Source organism: Atractosteus spatula, chromosome 9 (genome assembly GCF_055471065.1).
Source record: "Atractosteus spatula isolate fAtrSpa1 chromosome 9, fAtrSpa1.hap1, whole genome shotgun sequence".
NCBI lineage: Eukaryota > Metazoa > Chordata > Actinopteri > Semionotiformes > Lepisosteidae > Atractosteus > Atractosteus spatula.
Window position 1 is genome coordinate 41,836,680 of NC_142714.1, and position 25,521 is coordinate 41,862,200.

The following is a 25,521-nucleotide window of genomic DNA, read 5'->3' on the forward strand; positions in this document are numbered from 1 at the left end:
TTGTGCTCCTCCGAGACTGCTCCAAGCTTAGTTGCAGATAGTGGGCTATCAAGATTCACTTCTTAAAGCCTTCTGTGTAGTTGTTTGGATTTTAAGAGCTACCCTGTACAGCTGGAGCTCATGAGGTGCTCTCTCTCATCTTGCTGAATTCTTGCCCTTTTTGTTTTTCCTGACTGAAATGGCAGACTAAGAGTGTTATCACTGAAACTTCGACACAGACAATACCACTATGACACTAACCTGGGCAGTTCAGTGCTTCCTGTACTTAGTGAAACAGATGTGATCCACACATCTGCTACCACTCAAGTCACTACTGTCTTTAAGTCATCTTGACCTGTGAACAGAAGTTTAAAAGCAGGTTTTCTACGTCTGCTCTAAAGAGGATTGACTGAAGAGAAGCAGTATAGGCTTTCTTTTGTCAGTCATCAAAACTTGTGTATTGCCTATTCCAACACTTCTGCAACCTCAACATTTAGAAAGAATGGCATCCATGAAGACGAACGTCCTTTGCTTATGAAGCTTTTTTTACTTTAATTTCAATCTCCAGGTAGTATACCATACTAATTTGTATAATTGTGCATACTTTCCTGTTAAATGTGCACATATTTCAGTCTTGATGTGCTAGGAGCCAATTAAGAAACTGCTGTAGCACAGTGGTGTGCTTACAGACATTAACACAAGATTCATATTATAAACAAAGACATGCAAGTTAAAGACCGGCAGCTGTTGACAGGAGGTAAAGAATATTTTTATATACAGACAGCTTTTTACATATTTGAATGTTACCCTGCTAGTTTCTACCTCTGACACTAAAGCTTAATTTGTGTGTTTCTTTGAACTTTGCCATTCTGGCTGAGACTGTGAAATTTTTCAGTCGGATTTTTCAATCATGTTTCACAGTGCAGAGCCTTGGCCTGGGCTGTCTGCTGTAATCTTATCAGTCCCACCCAGCCCCTTGCAAAGAGTGCTGTGCTGGGAGGTCTAGTTTGGGACTGTCCCAGGCTCTCTTGTGCACAGGATCCCTGGCTTCTCAGATACCATTTTAAGAGCACTTTGTTTAAAATGTGACCTTTACATGTTTGGTCATGTCTGAGCCATATAATGTTCCAAGAAACAGTTGTTTTAATTACATCTGGGTATTGTTTGCAGTTTTCGCTAAGTTCCTAATGAAGTGGCAGTTGAATTATTTGGACTAAAAGGAGAGAAAAAGAGGTAGATTTCAATTGTCCTTGAGTCTGTGCAGGGGTCCATATCTCATTTAAATGTACTTTGCACTGCAGGTGGAAGAGGTGCTGAACTCGATGCATAGGGTAGATTGTTTTAGCTTTGCAACAGTCTTACAAGCTGCCTGTTCAAAGTGAGGATGTCCCCTTCTCTTTTAAGTTTGAAGCCCTTCCTAAGCGCTGGACTGCTCAGAGGGCCCTTGGAAGAACAATTGGTGGCGTTCAGATTTAAAAAGTTGGGGAAAATGTAAAGAACACTAGTTTGCTCGTTAAAATCTCTTGGCTCAGATCCGCACTATAAAGTGGTTAATTTCAGCAGTTTGTGTCTTTTGACAAGCAGCATACACTTGGCTAGAGATGGGGGTCAAGGGTGTGTAGCTCACTTCTGCCAGCCCTGCCCTGTTTGTGCAGCTGTGCTTCCAAGCCACGCGGGGCTCGTGGCACAGCCTGGATTTGAACCGGTATTCTCCAGGCTGTGGAGAAGTGGACACATCTTTCATTCCCATTACAGACTTCCACAAGATAAACATATCTGGAGTCTGCAATTCGGAAGTAACATGACATCTAAATCTTGTTAAAAATAAACAACATTCTGATTAAAAAGAGGTATTTTATCCTTTTACATAGGTGAAGTAGATGTAGAATTGAGAATACCTTAAGGTGTTTTCATAAGTTTCACTTTTAATAAGTTTCTGTACTGGCTGCTAAAAATCCTTTAGCAGTTGTCTGGTGTTTGCATGTGGAGAGCTGACTGTAAATACATGACTAAAATAACTGTATATGGGAGTTATTTTTCCCCATATGCTAATATACTGTGTATACAGTCGTGGACAAAAATCTTGTCACTCTTGCACTTTTTGCAAATAACTCACAATGTTCTCTAAAAAGTATTTATTTCACTGTTAATATTACAGAACCTTTTGATTGATTTTTGATTCAGAACTTAATATATCCTTTTAAATCAGAAAATAAAAACAAACGGCATTAACAAAATTATAGACACCCCAGACTCAATATTTGGTAGCACCCTTCAAATCTGGGAGAACTGGAGCAGTCTGCACAAGAAGAGTGGGCCAAACTGCCAGTACAGAGGTGCAGGAAACTCATTGATGGCTATAAGAAGTGCTTGATTGCAGTTATGTTGACCAAAGGCTGTGCTACCAACTAATGAGTCTGGGGTGTCAATAATTTTGTCAATAACATTTCTTTTCATTTCCTGGTTTAAAAGGATATATTAAGTTCTGAATCAAAAACAAATGTTCTGTAATATTAACAGTGAAATAAAGAACTGTAGAGACCAAATACTTTGGTCAGTTTCAACTTATTTTATAGAGACAAATTGTGAGTTATTTGCAAAACGTGCAAGGGTGCCAATATTTTTGGCCAGGGCTGTATAATATCCAGTTGTAACTTCTGAAGTCTATAAAAGTATTAAGCATACCACTATGAGAATAGACTTAGGCATGACTCGGCCAGTTAGAATTTCAGTTGCAGACTTGTGCTAAAGTTGGTAGGTGAGTCTGCGGTTCAGTGATTCAACTCCTAGCCCACACAGCACCTAGACACTAGCTGGACCTACAGTACTAGTATAAATAAAACTGTGGAGGTGGATGACACCATGAAAGAACCCTAACGGCAGTTTTGATTTGCATAGGCCAGCAGATTTTTTTGCTAGTGCATATGTTTATTGTGAAACTGCTATGATTCACCACAAGGATATAGAGTGAGCCAAGGGTGCTACCAAGCTTTCTACCCTTTGTAATCTTGTTCGCTGAAAATAGCAGGTCTCTAGGGTCAGCATGAACAGCAGAAACTACATATCCCGGAATGCCATGAGGGGTTAAGATTTATTTCCCATGAAATAAATCATACCACAGGATGGTCATTAAAGTAGGCTTTGTGTATAAGTAGAAAGTGACCAGCACAGGTCTTTCTTTGCCTCTGAGAGACCAGAAATGGGAGCAAGATACCTTCCTCTGTTTACTCCTGTAGCAGGAGTTTTGATGAAAATGTTAAAGTAGAACAGTAGGAATAACCTGTGAAATCTCAAAACTTTTGACTCACTATTGCTTTAAAAAGTGAACTAGACATTTTTGTTTCTTGTTGTAACAGTATAGTTTGTAAATATTTTATAATAATTATAAAACACTCTACTGAAATAACTCCACAGGTAATAGGAACTCCCCTCACTAATTTAATCGCACCCACCTGAATGATAAGACAGCAGCCAAAATGTGCCAGTACACTTGCCTCACATCAGCTATCAGTGGGGAGGAGAGCAGAAGCCATGATTGGTAAAGGCCAGGGGGAATTTTTGGCTAGGACTCTGCGGTATCACCCCTTTTCTTTTCAAGAAACATCCTGGGACTTTTAATAACCACAGAGTCAGATCCTCAGTTTTACATCTTATCCGAAGGATGGCACCTTTTTACAGTATAGTGTCCCCATCACTAACTGGGACATTAGGACACACACGGACCACAGGGTGAGCGCCCCTAATGGTCCCACTAACACCTCTTCCAGCCACAACTTTAGCTTTCCCAGGTCTCTGATCCAGGTACTGGCCAGGCTTACACCTGCTTAGCTTTGGTGTTTAGCTGAAGCTTCGGCTTAGCTTCAATTTGTTTATGCAAAAAAACATACAATATTTGTAAAATGAAGAACTGTGGTTCTTAAATTCAAAATCACACTTCCTCTGTGTAGGGGCAAAAAACATTGTACACAACAGGACAAAGCCAAAAGTATCCAGCCAAGGGTGGCACAAAGTATTATACTCGACTGATAATAAATCTGGATTCCTATAAGCCCAATGAGTTTGACACTTTGCGTGTAGAAGATTAAAGTTAGCAATTGTATTTAAATTAGACCAAAGCTGTTGGAGATGGGAAGACCTGCAAGGAGGAGGTGACCCAGGCCTGTATCTGACTAGGTTATTGCAGTTCTGCATCTACGATCATTAAAGCTGAAAGCTAGCTTTATAGTTTTTGTCCTCAGAAGGGAATATGAACTGACTTGGGAGCCTGCTCTCTACTGGAGGAAGACCAGTGTGTCCTAATCTAAAAGCAACTGGAAACCAGTGCCTAGAGGCCAGGGTAGGCACAATCCTGTAGTGGGGATCATAACTTCAATATTTTACTCAAGCTTGGAAGATTTATTTTCATGTGTGTAGCCTGGATTGTTGGTTAATATGTTTTTTATTCACAACGTCTGTGTGCCAGGATGTTTTCTGTTCTTAGTTATAGACCTTGTGGCAGAGTCCAGCTTGCTGTGGAGAACAAAAGTGGCCGTTCCTGGGATTGGCCTTCATGATTGGCACCTGTGTGGAAATGTTACGCACAGCTGAGAGATCAGAGTGAAGGAGTGGAGAGGTCTGGAACACTGCCTGGGTGAACGTCGAGGAGAGTTGCAGTGCTGAATGGGTCTTGGGGTCAGAAAAGAACATTTTTGGCATATCTCATGGTCTTAATGATGGGGGAGGGGGTTGCTATGACTTCTTCAAAAGCACGTGAAGGTAGGGTGCCTACACATTGATAAGAATAGATTACTGAAGCTCTAATCTTAGAGAATGTGTTTAATTCACAGAGTAAGGCTTTCCTCTTGCTCTTCCCTCTTGGGGAAAAAAAACAACCCCTCTGGCAGAGGTACAAGTAGATAGAAAGATATCTCAAATGCCAGTGAGAAGACCAGTAATCCGCCCCGTCACTGTGAAGGAAGAAAGCTTTTAAAGGAATTGTATTTAATCACGTGGTGTTTGGGTTACCTCTATAAAACGGAAAAGCAGACAGTTTTTAAGATTGTTTTTATACATAGGTTCTTTAATATTAACCCCTTTAAAAATAATTGCAGTTCTTAATTCTACTACTTCACTACTTTCTTTCTATGTCTTTCCGAAACACAAGTTTTGCACAGGTGGATGTTTTCTCCAGTGTTGTGTTGTGTTCTCCCTTCAAGTTCTTTTGTCTTGATTTGTTTTCTAAAATGTTTGCTTTCCCAAACCTGCTTCCTTCAGCCACAGAATATCTTCCTCATTTTGCATACAGTAGCAATCAAAGAAAAGCATTAGTACAGGCAGAGTAGTAACAAACAGTATTAACATTATAAAAATTGAGTCCCAGATTTAGATCATTAAGTTCACAGATCAGAAGCTGGTCAGATAGATAGGCAAAGCGAAGAAAATAAAACATAACAGAGCCAATATGCTTGAGACTATCTGGTTGCTCAGTAAAACCAAGAGGCTGTCCTAGTAATCGATATCGATAATATAATTGAATCCATAATATAATTAATATTATTAATTGATAATATAATTAATCTGAATCGATAATATAATTAATCCATAATGTCCTTAGTCCATTAGTCCTTAACCTAACCATCTAAATTGTGCATTGTATCTTCCAGTTTGTGAGATCTGTGAGCGCTAGGTAGTGTGGGAATCTGTCAGCAATTTTGCTTTATTTTAGTGCATGCCTTTTCACTTTTTTTATGTTGTTGATCTATAAAGTTGTTTTCTCCAATTAACTTGTGACATTCTGGCACAGTTAATTACCTCTTAGTGGAATAAAGAATTTAGGTCACTTAAAGAATGTGGGGGTTTGTTGCAGAATGTGCATATTCAAAATGCTATGAATAACAGTATTGTTAAATACCATTTCTTTTCTGTACGAACTACAACAGCTTGGTGAAGTCCCGTACTTTACACTGAAGCCAGGTTATCGGCTTCAGTCAAGATGTTAGTTGATCCCCTAACTTTTTTCCAGAAACAGCCGGGCGAGATGCATCAGCTACTGGCTGTCAAATAGTAGTTTGGCACCGTTGACAATAAAACACCCCCTTTTGTTTGTAAGCTTTCTTATGTTCTAATATGTTCAGCTTAATGGCTGTGATAGAATTGTAGTAAATTCCTTTTTTTCCATGAGAAAATGTTCTAATGTATTAGGCAGACACTTTTTCGGACACAGTTTATTCAATTTTTGTGATACAAGGCAAGAAATATTTTCTTTGGCATGAGTTTGTTCAGTGGTCGATGCACTCTAAGAAACACTTGCATATTCCGGTTTTTCGTATTCAAGTTCCAAGGGGAAAAGGATATGGGATAAAACAAATAATAAAATAATAATAAATGGTAAAACACACCTATTGGTTCATTCATATGTGCAGTGTTTAGAGGAGAAATACTACTAAACACCAAATTACTGGAAAGCCTGTTTGATGTGATCAGCTAAAATCCAACTATCCCTATTATCCAAATCTGTCTTCTATTCAATAAGACACTGAACAATGAACTCGCTCTACGTTGCCATCTAGTGGAAAAAGTGGTAGCAGCTAAGAGCAATAGCTTTGTCCTTCACCAATTTTAAATGCGGATTGTGCATCAGCATTTATAGTTCAGACCAATAAAACCTGTTGTCGGCTGGAGATTTATAATGGTATTCAGAGATGTATTTAATTTCTGTGTTTGTGAATACGGTGTTTAGCAGAATTTATATAATACCTTATTTGATCATGTTAGAATTGCTTTTGTAAAGTACTGAAAGTCTAAAATACATTCATATTTTTGTTTTTGAAGTCGGATTTGCGAAGATGTCGTGCATTCTGCAAAATGTTCCTATTGCACTGGAGGACAATGGATTTAATCTGTGTGAGAAGTATACGTATTGACTTCTCCAGTACTTGGCGTTTTCAGATTGCCCTTGTCTGGTGCAAGATGTTCTGTGTCTTGACTGACAGAGCCACAGAGTTCCGGGCGTGCCATCCCTGTAAAAAACAAAACGCAGCACTGTCTATAGCCTTAGGAGGATTGAGTAATATTTCTCTCAGTGGTTTGCTGTTTTCTTTGCAACCCGCATGTTAGATCACTGTGGAATTACTTCAGGATGTTGAATATCTACATGTAGACATGCCAGAAGGTTAATTAGCCAGATAACCTAGACACCTAATTCTCTAGATCTGTATAGTGTGGAGAATCTGTATAGTCTGTGAGTGCACTTTGAGCTCCTTAGCTGATGGAGACCTGGAGGCTGGTTTAGCCTGTGTTGCATTAGATCTCATGCAAAAAAAATTATAATTTGGAAATTGTGAGACATTGGTGTCAGTAACCAAGCTAGACACTCCGTGCTTTTTATTATTAGTAGTATTGGTTTGGGTGCCATGTAGAAAACTCAGGTCAGCGTGTTTCATACTGTTACAGAAATTAAGAATATACTTCTCACCGCTTGGAAAACCATTTTTCCTCATTGTCCTGCTTTAATGTTTCCCCAGTGACCAAGTTTTTTTTTTGTCCCTGGGCAGTGTGTGCGCTTCAGTCTTAAACGTCGGCTGCATTGATTAAGCACTGTATGTGTAAATGGACATTTCTTTACAACCAATGTCTTTTAGTGTAGAATAAGAAAGCCTGTAAGCTTCCTCAACTTATATTGTTCATTTTCCGGTTTAGTAGCCAGGTATTTCTAAAATTTAATCAACTTGCTTCTTGAAGGAGACCATATTTTGGGCCTGGTTTGAATGTTTGGTCCCAACTAGCTGGGGCGTCTGTTGCAGTCACCCACAGCTCTTTATATAAAGTTGCATTTCCTATTCCCCATCCTCAATGCATATTTAAACACGTAAACGTGAAAAAAGCATATTCCATTTTCTCTTCCTTTTTCACCAGGACTCTACTACTGTGCTGGGGGCCCTGTATGTTGTTTTGGTAGTGCGATGCAGAAAGATGTGCACAGTGATGAGTATTTAGGTCTCAGGACACAACTGGAAGGTTTCAGGCTGCAGGTTCCTGGTAGAATACCGCACTTGTTCGCTTGAGCAGGGTCCTTCAGTATAGATCTTAGATCACTCCAGTATAATATTGAATTGTATAAACAGATACAAGTGTCAGCCACATCCATGGGTGATTGTAAATTGAAAATTAAAAACAGTTTTGAGCCATATATGTACAAAAGATATGCATCTAGAGAAAGTTCATGGCTGAAGGAAAGCATCAGGAAATGGCCACCTATACTGTATGTGTTTAAGAGACTCTTCAGCTGAAGTTCTTAATTATCCTTTCAGCCCCTTCAGAAAACTCAAAATTAATTATTTTTTTTCCAGTGAAATGTGCAAGCCCTCCAACCCATGTCTTGTTGACTGCACTGTGATCCTGTGATTGTGGTTTACTTGTTTTAAGAGCTAAGTGCTTCCACATGTGTGACTTGGCTGCTGTTCAGGCCCTCCAGATGTGCTTGTCTGTGTGGGGAGCCCCCAGAGGCTGGGGATCGCAGGCTGGCTGGTTCAGCTTCAGCTCATTCGACACATCCTGAATCACCATAGGGAGCTCCTAACAGCAACTGCACAGCACAGAGCTAACAACTTACTGATATCTTTCAGGCTTCCTTCCTTCCTTCTGTCCATTATCAAAAAGTTGCTTATTTGCAATAAAAGATATGCAACCACCCTTTTATAGTTTACATCTGGTAATCTCTTGTGCTATGTCTGTGAATTTGTCTTTATGTAAAACAGGTTAATTTAATAAGAATTTTTAAAATCAGATTGCCTGCTTTGCAAAGAAATCCAAATACATTCTGTAATGGGTATGTCTGGAAAAAGAACAGAGAAGAAAGATAGAGGAGGTGGGTGTTTGGCTTAACAGTAAAGCAGCAGGTGTAGTCTGTCAACTAGACATTGCTGCTCTGCAGCACTGAGGTTAATCTTCCTGCTTCAGGTCCTGTGTGAACCTCGATTGTCTGTGGTGTGTGTTTTAGCAGTGATTGGCTGTGTGAGTTTTTATTATTTGTTATTTGAAAATAACAGAATTTCATCCTCTTCCATGCCAAGTTGGTGTCTATTTTTCTGGCTGCCTGAAGGATAAGCTGACAGTATAGTGAAGTGTGATAATGGAAGTGATAAGAAGCACTGTAGATGGGTACTGTCACTTTTTTTCCTCTTTAAACATATCTTCCGGTGCTAAGTTTGCTACTTTAAACATGCGTTGCCTTTTAAAAAATAACAGTGAATATTGAAAGTCCACATACTGTATGCACCTTTGCTTGTGTTGAGTGGTTTGGAATTTTGGCACAATGTTTGTTCAAAACCTCCATGAAATTCACTTTAGCATGTTGATATTTTCACCCAGTTATTCCATTTGAGTTGTATTAAATACCTTGGGGGTTTTCTCTAGCACAGTCATCTGCTTTGATAAACAAACCCGCAGTTATGTTTGGATGTGAGCTGGAGTGAATGGTGCACTTTGGATCAGTCTGTAAGCTACAGTAATGATGGGCTTGATGGCTTATGACACTTATCATTGTTTTCTGCAGATGAAGTGGTAGGTGTCATTAACAGGAACCAGAACTGTACTTGGCTGCCTGTACTCTGCACATAAATCCATGCAGCTATTTTGCTTCAAGAGCTCTGCTCTAAATAGTGGTACAGCCTAAAATGCATCATGAGTCACTGATGCAAAAAGGACTGTCTCACTCCTTAGCTGCAAGTATCTGTACTCTGTAACAATAATCCTCCTTTGGTCTGTGAAAGATTTTAGATCTCGTGTTCCGTGAAAATGAAGCTGTCTGGCGTTTGTTTGGATAGAGACAAACCAGACTGCACCAGAGTTCTCCTGAAGCCCCAGAGCAACTGAGTGATGAGAGCCAGCTGTGCCTTTATGGGTCTTTTAGTCACACTCAGGCCAACCATACACTTCGCTTATTGTCCTCAATTCGAGGCAGAGTGCCGGGAGCCCTGATAGCTAGGATAAACCTTGTTCAGTTTATATCTTTAGTCAAAAATTTGTAACTATTGAATGGAGTAAGTTGTTTATCCAGAAATCCAAACATTGGATTTCCTTTAGTCTGATGAGGACTTCCTCAGGTGTGTCCAGAACACCAGAGCCTGCCCAGGATGTTTGTTCCTTTAATGCATGCGTATATTCTTAAGGAAAATAGGATCTTTTTTATTGATGGCATTATGGATTTTCTGAAGCCAAATACCTCAGTGTCTTCACCTGGTGACTTGATGGCACCTTTTATCAAAAGTATGAAATCAGCTGGCAGTGGCTCTTATAGCAAAAAAAATGCTTTTCTGCATTTGCCTTCTGAGAAAATGGTTTCCTCTTTCCTTCTTCAATGCAAGTGCGAAGATTGCTGTGAGTTGCTCAAGAACCGGCAATTCCAAATGGTGAATGAATATGCTGCCGTATTTTAATTTAAGTTTTTCTCTGGTCCTTTGTCTTTGATTGTTAAATATTGTATGGGTTCCTTTAACCAGGGGATAGGTATATGTACATGTGTAAATAGTTAACAAAACAGTAACGTTGCATTTTGACAGTACTCAAGATTGAAGCTCTTGATGCTTCTTGCATAATAATGTTCCAACTCTGGGATGAAAACACAGAGTCCAGGTTAGTTCCTGACTTTGTTTATAGAAGACAAAACATTTCCATATGAGAAACCCTATTCTAAATTTATAGTGACTGATCGGCACCCACCATATTTTAGAACTCTGTTGTACTGCCCTATACAGAAACCTCCAAATACTGTATATTGATTCAGTGACCATTAACACATGAACTGTTTACATCAGGTGAACCATTTACAGAGTTTCTCTTGGTAAGTGTTCACTGGGATGGAATCCCTCATAGTAGCCCAGGAAGAACAGACAGGATGTGACATATTTCACGGGCAGTTTGTGCCATTTCTTGGCTAAAGTCGAAGCTGTTGGCCTGGCTGACAGTTTCAAAGCGAGAGATGCTCTTTGTTGGGGTGGGTGTAGCTGAGCATGTGGATGCTCTTGTGTAGCAGACACCTTTTTCTCCTGCCGGGGAATGAGGATCGGCAGCCATAAAACCTTAAGGAGTGTGGTTCTAATTTGGGATCTCTTTTTGATGTGCTCAGACACTTGTAAAATTTAGGGGTGGCCTTCCAGACCCCTTAGGTCTGCTAGCATCCATAAGCTGAGAGAACATGTCCAGATCTGTTTAATGCCTGGAACAGCTCCTGTAAAATATATGGGAGTGTATGCTCATTTCAGCAGTATATACTACCTAAATGACCCTTTCCTTTTGTGGCCATCAGACACCAGGGTAGCTGAATGTAAATAACTATTTGTGTGTGCAAGACAGTGTTCATTTGGAAAAGGTTGAGAGCAGTCTGGGATACAAAGGAGGGCAAAGTTTTACTACCTAATACCTCTAGTACCTTTTTAAATCTAAATTGAAAAATCTTTGAGTTCAAAAGTCCTCATTTGGAACCTATACAACATTTATCAAACAAATAGAGAAAACTCTAGGTCAAGAGCTTTCGAAACTTTTCACAATCATTTTGCAGAATCATTTTCTGCATATACTATATATATAAAAGTTGTTGAAAAGGGTTTGCATGGATTGGAATGGAGAAGTAGGAAATAGCCTGCAGTTATTAACTGGTGCCTGGACCGGTATAGGTGTCAAATCTAATCTGTCTGTTTACCATATTTGTTAATGTTTTTGTATTTGATAGCTAGAATTGCAATGCTGCAACAAATAGTTATTGAAGATATTAATATTTGTTGGGGATATGTGATTATATGCAAAGAGTAAAAAGTTACCCCAGTTTTCTGTGGCTGAGACGTCAGTGTGCTTAGAGACTCTCACCTCTGTACTTGTGTTGTTTGTGGTGAGAATCTTACTTCCTCCTCTCTTCCATATTAGTGACAGCAAGGTTGTGCATGATGGCACAAAGCTTAGACAATCCTGGAGAAATGCTCTGCTGGTTTTCATTCCAGTGCTAACTTATGACTCAACTGATGTGCTTGCTTGTTAAAACTTTCATTTAATTTGTTTCTTCAGCCAGTGCTGAGGGTCAGTAATCTCCTACTTCAAGGACACAGTTTCCAACAACGTCAGCTCACAGAAATTTACACTGCTTCTCTCCAACTTGTTTGACATTCTGCTTCAGCAGTTAGTCATCCAGTTAATCAAGTGATAGAGAACAGACACAGGTATGAATGAGACACTCACAGTGTTTTTTTTTTCTTCGGAGGTCCATGTGGCTATGGTTTCAGGCAACACATGTTAGTGAGGACACTTCTAAAACTCCGCAGTTGGTCCAGGGATGATACAAATTACAAGTCACATTTGACCCTTTAAGAGTTGAAAGCAAATTTAGAAATATGCGCCGAACGGAAAACTAAAATTAATGTACCGGTGATTAAGAACATGACTGGTCAAAAACTGAAGAGACAGTGATCCTCCAAAACCAGTGTTGGAAATCTGTGTGTTAGAGTACTGGTGACTAAGGTCTGACAAACATGGACATGTTTTGGTTTTGGATAAAAATGGACACAATTTCTCTGCTGAATAATGTTTAGACATATACGTCTTTTCTTGTCTTTGTTACAATAAAATAGCCTTGCATAGCCCATACTACAGGTGGTTGCTAGTTCTCTACAATTCTGGTTCTTGGTCATATTGTATGACATCTTATTTAGAAACACAACTGACCAGTAGTAATGCCCCTTTTAACAGAGAATTAATCACAGCTCTGAACTGTAGATTACAAAATTATCACTGCATGTATTGCACAATGCCTTGACCCTGCATATCTTCACCCCTACAGCTGACAGTTTACTGCGACAGTGTATCCGGTTCAATCCTATTTTGGCGAGCTCCTCCATGTCATTTTTCCTTGGACCTCTGCTTGTACCAACTGAGAGGTATAGCTTCCTCTCTCCCCTCTCACTTCCTCCCGATGATGGGATTTCAGGCTGCGCTAGGTGACCCGGGCCAGGAACTTCTGAGAGCAGGCCAAAGTGCCTCAGAAACACAGCAGCTCCAGTTACAGTCACGCCTCAAGTTCATGCACGTTGCCAACGAAAACGAACCCCCTTTGACTCGAACCCCCTCCCTCCAAAAGATAAAAAGGCTCGACCCAGACAACTGACAGAAAGGACTGAACCGCTCTGGCACAGTGAGTGCAGTCTTATCTCGGAAGAGCCCAGGGGATGGATGGGAGCACCCTGGAGATTAAGGCGCACGGTCATGTTTAGAGGAAAAACACGCTATGATGGCTGCGTGCGCCAGCTAGGTGACAAGTCAAGCTGGTTCTCGACAAGAAGATCCCGCCCCCAGCGCTATGCCCATATGCTGCCGCTCACTAATGAAAGGCGACGGGCGTTGAAGCTCTCAAGGGACTAATTCTGTGCGAATGGACTCCCCAGAGGGATAGCTGCTCTCGAGAGGCCCACATTGGGGCAGCGCACAGAGCTTTTAATGCACTGCAGCCACTTCATTAATTCTCCCTCTGTTTGAAAAGGCAACTTTGAGTAATGTGGCTTGTATTTGTATTGTGGATTCCTGTATTTACATAGCTGCTCTTCATCTGTCACAGTGGTCAGCCTTTAACTCCAATTTAAATTTAACTCTTGAAGGGTTTAATGCAAGCAATGGCTTATAGATATGAATATTAGTTACCAGTGGCTTTTTACTTCTAGTGCAGTTGTCTGCCTAGATAGGCATTATCATTAAATGAGTTTTGTGCCCCTAATCAAAAGTAAAGAGGAATTAAAATATAAGCTTTTAACATGAACAAATTAGAGCTTTATTCAGTTTTAGTGCTCTTCTGTGCTCTAATCAGGCTCTGTGTTTTGTGGGTAATTGTCTGAAAGTAAAATAACTTTAGGATTTTGGAAGCCCCACAAACGCTTGTGGTACTTTCAAAATCTTAAATCTTTTATGGACTCTATCAGTCCCCCAAAGCTTAAAAAGCTTAAAACATGAATGTGTAGCACACAAGATAACAGAGTGGAGGAGAGTTGCAGCACATGCTTTGTGCACTGCTGTCTTTCTATTCATCACGCAAGGCTCTGGTTGACTGACTGTTCTCAAAGGAGCCATGTTCATAAGAAAAACAGACTTTCCCCAGCAATCCGTAATCAAACGCAGGGTTTCTGTAGCTAACTGAAATTCAATTAATGGACACCGTTTAGCTGGCAACAAGACTGTGAACAAAATGGGTTCAGGAGTCTGTCATTTCAAGTTGGTTGCATATTGTGCACTAAATATCAAACATTTTGGGAGTAAAACTAGTTAGTGTGTTGGTTACTCCATATATTTATATCAGAGGGCAAACGTTGAACTGCTGTCAAGCACAATAACTAGAAGTGCAGACATACAGGAAACGGTAACCTGCTTAGATTATTTTTATCTTGGTGTTGGTATCAAAATGCTGTGGCGTGGCACTCAGTTAGGAAGCTCAGCAGTCACTGACACTCAGAAATGTATGTTTTGTGGGAAGAATTCTAGGCCTAGTCTTCTTGTCCTTCACGGTACCATTTACTGTAGCAGTTTTTTTTTTCTGCCGTTCCCATTGGAAATGTTCATTTCTAATTGTATGTTATCTCTATGCTGTAAACACGACCTTGAGTGGAGGAAATGAAATCCAGATGAGCTTCATGCAGACTCACCTCCAGGGTGCATCTCTGGGCTGTAAAGACCTAATTTGCCCTCTGCTCAGCTCTCTTTGTTCTTGGATGCTATTTTTATTCCTTGTGGGATTTCCAGCCCAGGGAGTTCAGCTGGCAGAAAACAGAATGTGACTTTTTGTTTGGGACTGTAAACTAGAAATGCACGTTGTGAAGACGATAAATAATTTATTTTGCCACTTCCTTCAGTAACGTCAATGGTGAGCTTTGTTTGGCCAGGAAACCTAAAATATTCCAAATATAAGCAGGTTTTGTTGATTGTCTGTAAAAGAGTATTTCCTTTCCAAAAAGAAATACACACTAACCTTTGGCTGTCTTCATCGGAGCTCTGTACCTTTGTCATTTCCTCGCAGGCATTTCTCAGGGTTCATACTGGAGACAAATGCTCCCATCTAGTGGTGATTAGTGGAAATACATCAAAGTACAAAAACGGGCTCTTCAGACTCTTTAAGAAGCCTTGCATATTTTGGCATAGCTTTTATGGCTGTTATAGTTACAGCACTGGAAAGTCAAGAGGAAGGTATTGGACAGGACCTTCCATATAAAAGTTATGGTGCCCTTAATTTGAAAGTTATTCACAGGTCACTTAGTCTAATGGTTTAATTAATCGGTTACATCATTTTGAAGGAGCTCACTTTATTGAAATATGGCAGTTTTCTAAAACTCTGTGCAGCTACCACCTGCCCTTTTTAGAAGAAAATTCACTTATCCTGCTGGAGGCTTTGTCAAGAAAAAGCTTAATGATTTTTTTTTAAATTACAATATTCTCTAACAATAATGGGGCCACAAATTCAGAACTGCAGTCAAAAAATTGTTTTTATCATGAGATGAATATGGAAAAGTACAATGTCCCTTGTATATTAAGTTATTATATAAAACCAGTAGTATTAGAACAAAACCAAACGTTTAGTTTTTACCAACCCAATGATTTCCAATAAGCATATGTATTGGGACATTCACCTGAAGTAAATTTCAGAGTGTCAAAGTCAGTATTTGTTGTATATTACTTTGAGGCAGTAACAGCATGATGTCTGACCCACTGAGCTCACCGTAGTATTAATTTAATTTTTAGTTGTTTTACCAGGCTTTTGACACAGCTATTTTGAGTCTATTCTTTGGGTGTTCTGACCTTGTAAATGTGAAATGTTGCTCACTTGGACTGAAATCTGGAGATTGACTTAATTTTCCACTTTTCACCCGATGAACTGAAGTTGATTTACCTGATCAGGTTTCCTTAACCTGTGTTTTTTGAGTCATTCTCATACTGCATATTGAAATGCTACTCCTAAGTTTAGAAACATTTTATTCTACTTAGACCCCCAGTCGTAGGTCTTTTAGGCCTGTATTCTTGGAGGAGTTTGCTGGTCTACAGAGATCTGCATGGAGTACTGACATACAGAAGACATGACGGATGGATTAAGACCCTTATTCATTTATTCCTTTTTTTAATTGAATAATGTTAGCATGCCCAGAGGGGTTGGGCAGTCAGTTGACCTTGGACCCTTAGAGGTGTTTTTTCTCCTTACTAAGGAGTTTTTGGTTCCTCTCCTCCGTTGTCTTCTGGTCTTTTCTGTTCTATATTCACAACATATATGGTCACTTGCTTTGTTAAGCGCCTTGGGGCAACCTTGTGAAAGGCGCTATATAAATTGAATTAAATTTAATATTTTCACAAGGATTTTTCTAAAATTCCTGAGTTTCCATTAGTTGTTCTTAATGCCGACTGTGGAATTAAAAAACATTCATATACAGTATGTAAGAAGTCAGCTGTATACACTGCAACTTATTGAGCTTTTTTTCTGCATGTCCACTGCACAGCAATTTAAAAATGAGTTTTCTCAGCTTAGGCGTGTTTGCGTGCCCTCTGGAGTTTCATCAGCTCTTTACACAGCAGACCGTGTTGCGCAGAGACTGAAGGTCAGCCAGCTGGGTGCTGGAGTGCAGGAGGATGGGCTCAGGTTGTGTGTCTGACCCTTTGGTGTGCTGTGTGTGTTTCAGGCTTGCCACGGCTGTGCTTCGGGATCAAAGTGTGACTGCAGTGGAGTGAAAGGAGAGAAGGTAAGACTCCTTCAAAATATTATCTCCAGACACGGTGATGTTAAGGTATTCCTGCCGACTTAAGATGCCTTGTCATCATCAACCTCATATTTTCAGCTCCCTATTGCTCCTTGGGGTTTCATTAAGCTGCTTTTTACTCGAGCAACCTGAATGGAGTCCTACAAGGTTGAACCTGCAACCGAGTGCAAACTGCACAGCCTCCAGCTGTGATCAGACATGCTATTGTGATCGAGTGTCCTTATGACACACTGAATTTACCCCCTATCACATCTGTGCAAATGTAAAACATAATGTTTTTTTTCCTGACAAAACTACAGAATTATCTGTAGAAAAACTGGTTAAATTCTACATTTCATAATTTTTCCATTCACTCATATACACGTGTAACATCTAATATAGTGCATGTTTCAACATTACAGTTAGAGGGAAAGTGAAAAAGCAGTGTTCTGTTTTACTCAGTATTTTTTTGTGTTCTAACATACATTCAGATAAAAAATGTTACTGAAATATTAGTAATTTGTCATGAAGACCCAGAACTTGTGCCTTTACTCTGTTGTTTTACAGTGGAACACCTGTCTGGATAAACTACACCAAGGAAAGAATTTGCTATTCAGATTTTCTGGGCATCTTAAAAATTTCACTAGCAGAATTTCCTTTTTTTGACTAATAAATATCTTTCATATTGCGTTGATAGACTGCAACCTTCTATTGTAAAAAAGAAGCTTGCAGGATATTAAGTACGATCAATAGAAAATGATGTTCAGTGGTAGTGTATGGCTCCTGGTGGAAATCTGGCATTAACTCTCTGGGCTGAATGACTGACAGCCAGGCCTTGAGCACCAGACTGTTGGAACCCAACCAGCACATGACTGGAGCCCAGAAAACTGCAGCAGGGGTCTGGAAGGCATGAAGCAGTTCAGATTCATAACTTACACAGGGTTTATAGCCAAATGTCTGATGTGTTATATATTGTCGAGGGTTAGTTCTTCTAAAACTTACAGTACATGCAGTGAATAACTGATGTCATTTAAAACAGCTGAAGCAACCCTTGTAGTGGTATAATTCTCCTCTCTTGTTATACATGCACTTTCACACTTCTGTGTGGAAACAGGTGGGTAGAACTGGTACCAGGAGATGTCTTGTTAGCTTTCTGAATAGTACGTGAATGCTTCTTCGATTAACATGAAAAAAGAAAAAACTGGCTACTTTAACAGAGGACATAGTTTGTTTTTCTTTATGTGCAGATGGGGAGCAGGACCTATTAAAAACTACCCCATGGAGCAGTTACTTTTAATATGAAGGCGTCTTACAAATGTCAGTCACTAGTTAACTGTTTTGTTTAAATAAATCTTTTAAACGTCAAATTCCTGTCTTCGATCCACAAGCGATTCGAAGTATTGTCATGTGTCTTTGTGTAGGGATTTGAATGCGTGGCTGTTTTTGATATTGAAATGTATGAACACCTAGATGCAGTGCTAGACAGACAGGCACTTTTGGCAGAATGGTAACAATCGGGCCTTAGGCTGGTGCCATATTGGTTTGAACCCCAGCCTTGTCTCATGACTTTAACTCCTTCCAGTGTTAATTCACATACAGCTGCCTATGTCCACTGAGCTCTCTTTAGTCTCTGGTTGCCTTATATTTAGCTATTTGTGTGGACCCAGCAATGTGGTACCAGTGTCTGGTTTCTCTTCCCAGGGTGAAAGGGGCTTTCCAGGATTACAAGGCCAGCCTGGGTTGCCAGGCTTCCCTGGACCAGAGGGACCCATCGGCCCCAGAGGGGAGAAGGTAAAAAGCATTGCTTTGTGGACTCCTTATAGCCCCATTCCTCTGTGTGGCCGTTGGCATCTGCCTTGTTGTCAAGGTGACCTGACCATTTGGTCAAACAGTGGGCGTGTGCTCTGATGCTTTAAACTGACACAATCTCGCTTCTGAAGCCCCACTGTATAGTTAGACCCAAGAGCAGGACAGAAGTAAACTTGGTGTTTCAATGACATCAGTCTGGCCCTCAGCAAAGCCCAAGCATTCTCTGGCATTGCTAATCGAGCTTTTGTACAGGTTGTAAGAGCGCACAGTCTTTTTCTTTTCTTCCCCACAACGATGAGCCAATATGTTGAAACTGCCGTGGTCCAGCATGACCACCTTGATTATTCAGCCAGCTATTGCTGCTGTAAGTGAATGTCATGTAAAATGTGTATAGTTGGACGCTTAAATGCTGTGAGTTGTTAAATAATAGCCTCAATCAGCCAAACCAGCTAACAACATTCTGTTGTTACCAGTGCATAGGAGGTTAGAGGTCCAGCGTACCAGTGTTCACCTCATACACTTTCACACATACAGTACTTGCAGAACTGTGTGTTCTATTGTCTTGGTTTCTTCCCCTGCATGATATTTCAAAAGAGATGCACCAGTCTGATCAGGGGCAGGTGTTTTTAGGTTGGCAGCCCATTGATGGTGTGATTGGATCCCACATACTGGTTGTCATGCTTTTTCTGTCTTCCAGGGTGAAGAGGGCCCTCTAGGCCCAGGTGGACCCAAGGGAATCAGAGTGAGTACCGACTTCAGACTCCAGCTCTACAGTACTCTAACACTGCCCTTCCAAACCTCAGTGTACAATGGAGTGGGTTATTCATAGTGTGAACCTTCATAAAGAAAAGAGCAGGTTATTCTAAATGGGGACGGAGAAAACATGTGCAGTATATAGTCTGCTAAATACAGTGGCTGCCTACATACAGTATGAGCTAACAAGCTTGAAATACTTCAGTCCTTCAACTTGTAACCAAAATCACTCAACACACTTGCTGTTCGTAATGCAAGTAATTAATTCACTGAGTCTGGATTTTAAACTTCTCAATTCATTACTTGTGTAAAATGATGGTATCAGCTACATCCTTTTATTGTTATAGCTCCGTTCCCCTGTAGGTCCCAGAACTTTAGCTTTTCTCTGATTATTAAACAACGAAATGCATAGTAATGTTCTTGTGTATTGCGGGTTACATTAGACAGGTTGAGCAAGCTAACAGGGCTCATCAAGGTGGACTTGAGAGGTTCACTGTGCTTTTGGCTAATGTGTGTCTGATGTCAGCCTTGCTGTGTCCTGACTGGTCGTTCATAGGTGTTACACAAAAGGACATTCACTATGTTATTCTCTGTTTCTAGGGGCCACCTGGGCTTCCGGGATTCCCAGGAACTCCAGGACTGCCAGTGAGTTCCACTCCGATTTCCACTCCTCTCTCTGTGTACCCCAGTTTTGGTTTGTCTGTCTCTGTCTTTTTCTCCTCTCCATCTCTCGCTCTTCTCCTCACTGTTCTTTGCTTTCACACTTCACTTTCAGCCCCTGTCCTCTGAGCTCTTCTCCTGTTTCTGTCCGGTGCTCATCCCGGTGTCTCCCTCTGCTTCTTTTCCCAGCCTTTCATTGACTCATTCTGTGTTATTGTACCTCAGTGACGGGTTTCCTTTTCTCTGTTCTTTTGCTGTAGGGTTTGCCTGGACAGGATGGCGCCCCAGGTCCGAGAGGAATAGCAGGATGCAATGGAACGAAAGTGAGTCTTGGCTGCCTCGCTAGCCGGACTAGAGCGACCAGGACTGTTTTGAACTGGGGCCCGGTCGGATATGTACAGACTCTATGAAGTATGAAGTGTAGTGTCATGTTTGGTGGTTCAGTTGCCCTTAAGCAGGCCTAAATGCAGTGTACATTAGCTCTTAGACAACATTAATTCAAAACTTGTAATTGTTTTATTAACACGTGCTTACAAAAAACATCAAAATAAGGTTGTCATTTAGGAATCTGTAATTCTCATAAAAAAACTTGAACACACCAACCCGAAATAGCCCCGTCCATTGGCCGCCAGTGCAAAGTGTTGTCGTAGCTACTTTACTCATTACTTTACCAGTCTAATCAGACTGGCTTACTGTCAGGCTCTCCTGTCTACACAACCTTCCAGCTAAAAGGCTTTGAACTGTTTTTTTTATACTGATTTTACCAGTATTAACATTTCACTTGAAACTGCTCTAATTTCGAGAAAACCATTGCTCCTGCACAAAAGAAGGGAAAGCAGTGAGTGAAGGCTGAACTTTGATTCTGAGTGTCTAGACTTGCTCTGTACTGTATTTCTGCAGGTTTGTATGTACACTTATATACATATGTGGATTTTAAGTGTCAGAAGCTGCTCTCCTTTGTGATACATGCACTTCCAAAATGTATTTTGAAAAGGTGTTCTTTCAGGTCTAAGCAGCTAAATGTAACATACAATTTAATAGCGTTAGTGCTACCAAAATATGCTAATCAGAGAGTCGGTTATAGATGTGAATTTGCTGTGTAGTACCAGTCGTGGTTTTGATACAGGTTTAAGTGAGGCTAGTGTGTTTGCTCACCTGTGCTGTTAGGGTCTTGGTGGGACCATGGGAATCATTTGACTATATAGAAGGAACCAGGAGTAAACAGGTGAATGAAATTGTGTGTTTTTGACCTCAGGGTGACATAGGACTTCCAGGAAGCCCAGGTTTTCCCGGTTTACAGGGCCTTCCGGTAAGTGGAACATTCTGACCTCAGTTCCTGTTATGTCAGATTTCTACTAGGTACTGAACCTTCCCCATCACGTAATGTGTCACACTAGACGTGATCTCTTCTACATCTTTTCTAGTCGCTCTTCTAAGACTGATTCCACACTTGGCTTTTAAACCTTTTAAAATTCAGCCACATCCTGATTGTCTAATGCTGCTTCTGTTCCATTATTTCAGTACCCCTAATGGTGGAGAACTAGCTATTCAACACATTCTACAGATAGATGCCAGTTTTCCAGAAACATACTAATTTAAAAGCCACTGATCTTTTTAACACAAATTTGTGATACCCGGTGCACTGTGCCACCTAGTGGGCAGTCAGTCATATTTTCTTGGCCACATCGGGAACTGAACATTGTACCACAGTTCAGTTTAGTGAAAACGTATAAAGTACTGCCTCCCTTGTCAGAAAACATTTCAAGAGTGGATATTGGAGAGTGGAAGTCAGCAGTCTGCCAGCTGGTGCTCACTATTGTGAGGTGAGCTTTTGAAAGAAGAACTGTGTAACTGACAGTGTCCGTGTTTTTCTTTTCCTTAGGGTCCTCCTGGTCTGCAAGGGTTAAAGGTAAGTCTTCCTGTATGCCCTTCCAGTCCTCCACTGTTTATAGTTACATTCTGTCTGCTGCCTGATCCATCTAAGGCAAATTAGATGGCAAATAAGGCAATTCATCCTTGAATTACATTTTTTGTAATTGGAACAAAAGTGGAGTGGAAGAACATGAAAGAATTTCACTTCTTCATTTCAGCTATACGATTTTATTTTTTAATTTAAATCATAAACGTTGTATTTTATCATTAAAGTCAAGCTGCTCTAATGTTTAAATCCGTTTGATATATTTAGCCATCTGTTTTTAATTTCTGTACCATGGCTTAGATTTAAACTTTATTCAAAACAGCTTTTTAATCAGCTTTTTGTTGTCAGCAAAGCATTTGGTCTTAAAAAATATTGGGTTAGATACGAGCGTGACTTTTCCCATTTCCAATTATTGTAATTTTCTGGGAAATCCTGTGCACGTGCGTTTGGGAGCCGGAGTAGTCCTGCCAGGGTCTCTCTAGGGGGCGCTGCTTTCTGCGCTGCTCTTATCAGCCAGTGGTCTCTGTCTGTGTGTGCTTACAGGGAGAACCCGGAGAAGTGATCGGATCAAACCTGTTCGGTCAGAAGGGGGAGCCGGGTCTGCCCGGGCTTCCGGGGACGCCGGTAAGTTTGTTCGTGGTTACAGCTCAAATTTGCTACCAGTTCCTGAAAGGTATTACTCCTACACCTACTTGTGCGCCGTCCCCTTGGTGGACTGCGCATATTGTCAAAGTGCTGTTGAGTGTGTTGAGCCAGGCGTCCATATTACCAAGCAGGTCGGTTCTTCAGAAAACGTATTGCCTTGAATTGTCATACTGGGTAAATGGGCTCTGGCTGTATACCTTATCTGAGTCTGACTTTAGGTATTCTTCTTTACCCTGGTTATTCCATTTCTGCGACTGTATGTTTAACAAGGCTTTTAAAAAAATACCCAGAGCTCAGTTACATTGTTCCCATGTCCTTACTTGAAGATTAATGATGGTCTTTCACCTGACACTCAACGCTAGTGCTAGATTTGGTGCATTTTGATGCTTCTAGAATATATGCAGGCAACACTTGATTAGAAGCAGGCACCCCATGTTTGATACCTTAGAAATATAGGGAGCTGGGTTTTAATAGCTGTCAGTAATAAGGGGTTACCTGTTTTTAATATCACCTCCAGCCTGTGGCCATCACAGGCAAGGAGCTGAGCTGGAGCAGACATGAAATAAAAGCACAGCTAAGATGCACGGACGGATTGTTGAATGGCCTGGGAAGTGCTGTGATGTGCATACAGGGCAGCGCAGCCCCTGGATCGGAGTTTTCTCTAATTGTTTGGTGTCTTTCAGGGTATCCAAGGTCCAGTCGGCTTCATAGGCCCCATTGGCCCTCCTGGGCCCCCTGGCTTCGAGGTGAGAACTTTCCGTTTTATTTTGGTGCAGAGCTGATTTAAAAAAAAAAAACAGCCACAGCTAGCGTCGGTCCCGGTTTGAATTTGCTCCGGCAGCACATATACTAAAATTGGAACGACACAGAGAAGATTAGCATGGTCCCTTGTGAAAGGCAAGCAATTGTATTTCTTTCCAGTGATGGCTAAATAATTCCCTAGTAGGGGTACAAGTATTAAATCAGTGCTTCACTGTGTATACTTTTTGTTGTTTTATTTTGCTGTGAGCCATACTTTTACCAATCTTGACAGCTGTATGGATCAAATTTCTGCCTTTCATGGCAGAGCTGTAGGGTTCTGAATTTGCTTCAAGGTATCGGACTTCTGCACACATTATCCCTGCTCCAGCTCACCAGCAACACTGTATTTAGGATCATGCTAGAATATTCACAGGTGGTACCAGCAGGCTTGTGTTCTGAGAGCTAGCCTAGGATCTGTAATATGCGTGGCTTTGTGCTGGTAGTACCGCAGCAGGGTCTCATCTAATCTCTCTGTTACAGGGTCCTCCAGGGCCGCCTGGTCCCCCAGGACCGAAGGTAAGCTGTCTGGTTTGGAAATGTGTGCGCTGTGAGTGCACTGGGACCCTCAGGGTTCTTGCCCGCGTGTGGTTCAAGAATATTGATCCCACGTTTCTTACAAATGGGGTATAAAAATTAATCGGAACTAGAGGTGAATATATTGAAATCATTTCAGTACTAGATTATTTTTTTTCAAGATTATGCCATTTAAAGCACCTGTCCATCACATTCGTTTTCAGTAACTACTTGATGCTTAGAGGGTCATAGTGAAGCAGAGCCAATGTCAGATGGCGTGGGGCATGCATGCACACCTTCACCAACACGGGGCAGTTTACACACACACCAGGTCACCTGGACAGAGCAGCCTGAAACAACAGACATGGGGAGGAAATTCAGACCCCACACAGATGGACAGATTTCAACCCAGGATCTGAGTGGTGACACATCTCCATGTCGCCTTCAAAAGAATTAAGGAACAGTACAAAAAGATTGTAAGGAAAAAATTACATAGAGTTGTAAATCAAGGGTAGCGAAAAGAGAGAATATTGTATATCTTCTGGTGCCGGCAGTTTTTTTTTTATTAGCTTGGAAACCCAGCCCCAGGATTAAGACCCCCATTAACTTTTTCTACATTATTAGACGATGGAAACCTTCCCACTGACATTTTATTTTCTAGGCATGTAACATTTTTATCACAAGGAATTAATCACCTCATTGCATAAGTACTGCTTGGACAGCGGTAGTGATGGTTTTATATCCTTATTTATGAGAACTTTATATCAGTGGTCCCTGTGTTGGAGAAGAGATGTGTGGATTTGAGGTTTGATGCAATGCTTGGTTACTTCTTTTGCCCCCTAATTGATGGACTGTAGAGCTAATATTTACTTAGATTCCAGTGTTTCTCATCATTTGCATAATCGTTTTACAAGTCACCGAGTGTGGTTTTTGTATTAATTCAGTGAATGTCACTGAATATCACTATAAAAACTTTCTTTTTATCATTTCAGGGTAACATGGGCTTAAATTTTCAAGGCCCTAAGGGTGAAAAGGTAAGATTTGAATGTCCACCAGGTCAGCCAAGTTCAATTTGTGCTCAGTTAGAGCACTGAATTTGCTTATCTCTTGTTTTCAAATTCTGACAATGTCTCACCACAGATTTTCAGTTTCTGACTTGATTAGTCTGGAAAACTCCAGTTAAGGTCCTCAGCTGTATATTAATTGACTATTTCTAGTAGAGCCCTTAACATTTCATGATCTATTAATTATTCCAATTCAGTTCTTAATATAGTATATTTATATTCCTCCTCCATTACTAAAGCAATTGTGTAATTGCTCTAAACATTATTCAGTTGCTGTCTCTTAATGTAGACAGCCACACCCACACAGGAGCACAGTTCCAGCCTCAGACACCAGGGGGCAGTGTCATCCATCCGTTGTGTTGTCCATGGAGCAGGGTTCTGACTTACAGAAGCGTATTGCTACCGACTAGGGGACATTTCTTTTTGCCCCTTATCTCGTAATTATGAGATAACGAATTACCTTGTAATTATGAGATAGCAATGATTACTTCACTGTATGTACAACCTATTACGTTGTGCACTGAATACATCTAGAAACTACCGTGAACTTGACTGGCACTTTTGGTTTAGTGGTCGTGTCAGTGTCCAATGCTGCAGAATTTTTCTGGATTTACTTTCGACTGGGGTTGAGTCATAACGAAATCTTGCAATTTTT

General features: G+C 40.7%; 1 protein-coding gene and 1 pseudogene across 1 annotated transcript in view; both read left to right on the top strand.

Annotated features, from left to right (window-relative positions):
- The window catches only part of col4a5 (collagen type IV alpha 5 chain), a 91,568-nt gene that overhangs the window by 13,816 nt on the left and 52,231 nt on the right, over window positions 1–25,521 (top strand). Inside the window, exons 2-12 of the mRNA XM_088924587.1 lie at window positions 16,647–16,706; window positions 18,405–18,494; window positions 19,210–19,254; window positions 19,866–19,910; window positions 20,186–20,248; window positions 21,181–21,234; window positions 21,808–21,834; window positions 22,387–22,467; window positions 23,172–23,234; window positions 23,770–23,805; window positions 24,795–24,836. Of these exons, the coding sequence (XP_088780713.1) occupies window positions 16,647–16,706; window positions 18,405–18,494; window positions 19,210–19,254; window positions 19,866–19,910; window positions 20,186–20,248; window positions 21,181–21,234; window positions 21,808–21,834; window positions 22,387–22,467; window positions 23,172–23,234; window positions 23,770–23,805; window positions 24,795–24,836 (606 nt within the window). The remainder of the gene's footprint in view (window positions 1–16,646; window positions 16,707–18,404; window positions 18,495–19,209; window positions 19,255–19,865; window positions 19,911–20,185; window positions 20,249–21,180; window positions 21,235–21,807; window positions 21,835–22,386; window positions 22,468–23,171; window positions 23,235–23,769; window positions 23,806–24,794; window positions 24,837–25,521) is intronic.
- On the top strand, window positions 23,318–23,405 carry LOC148828587 (U6 spliceosomal RNA; annotated as a pseudogene).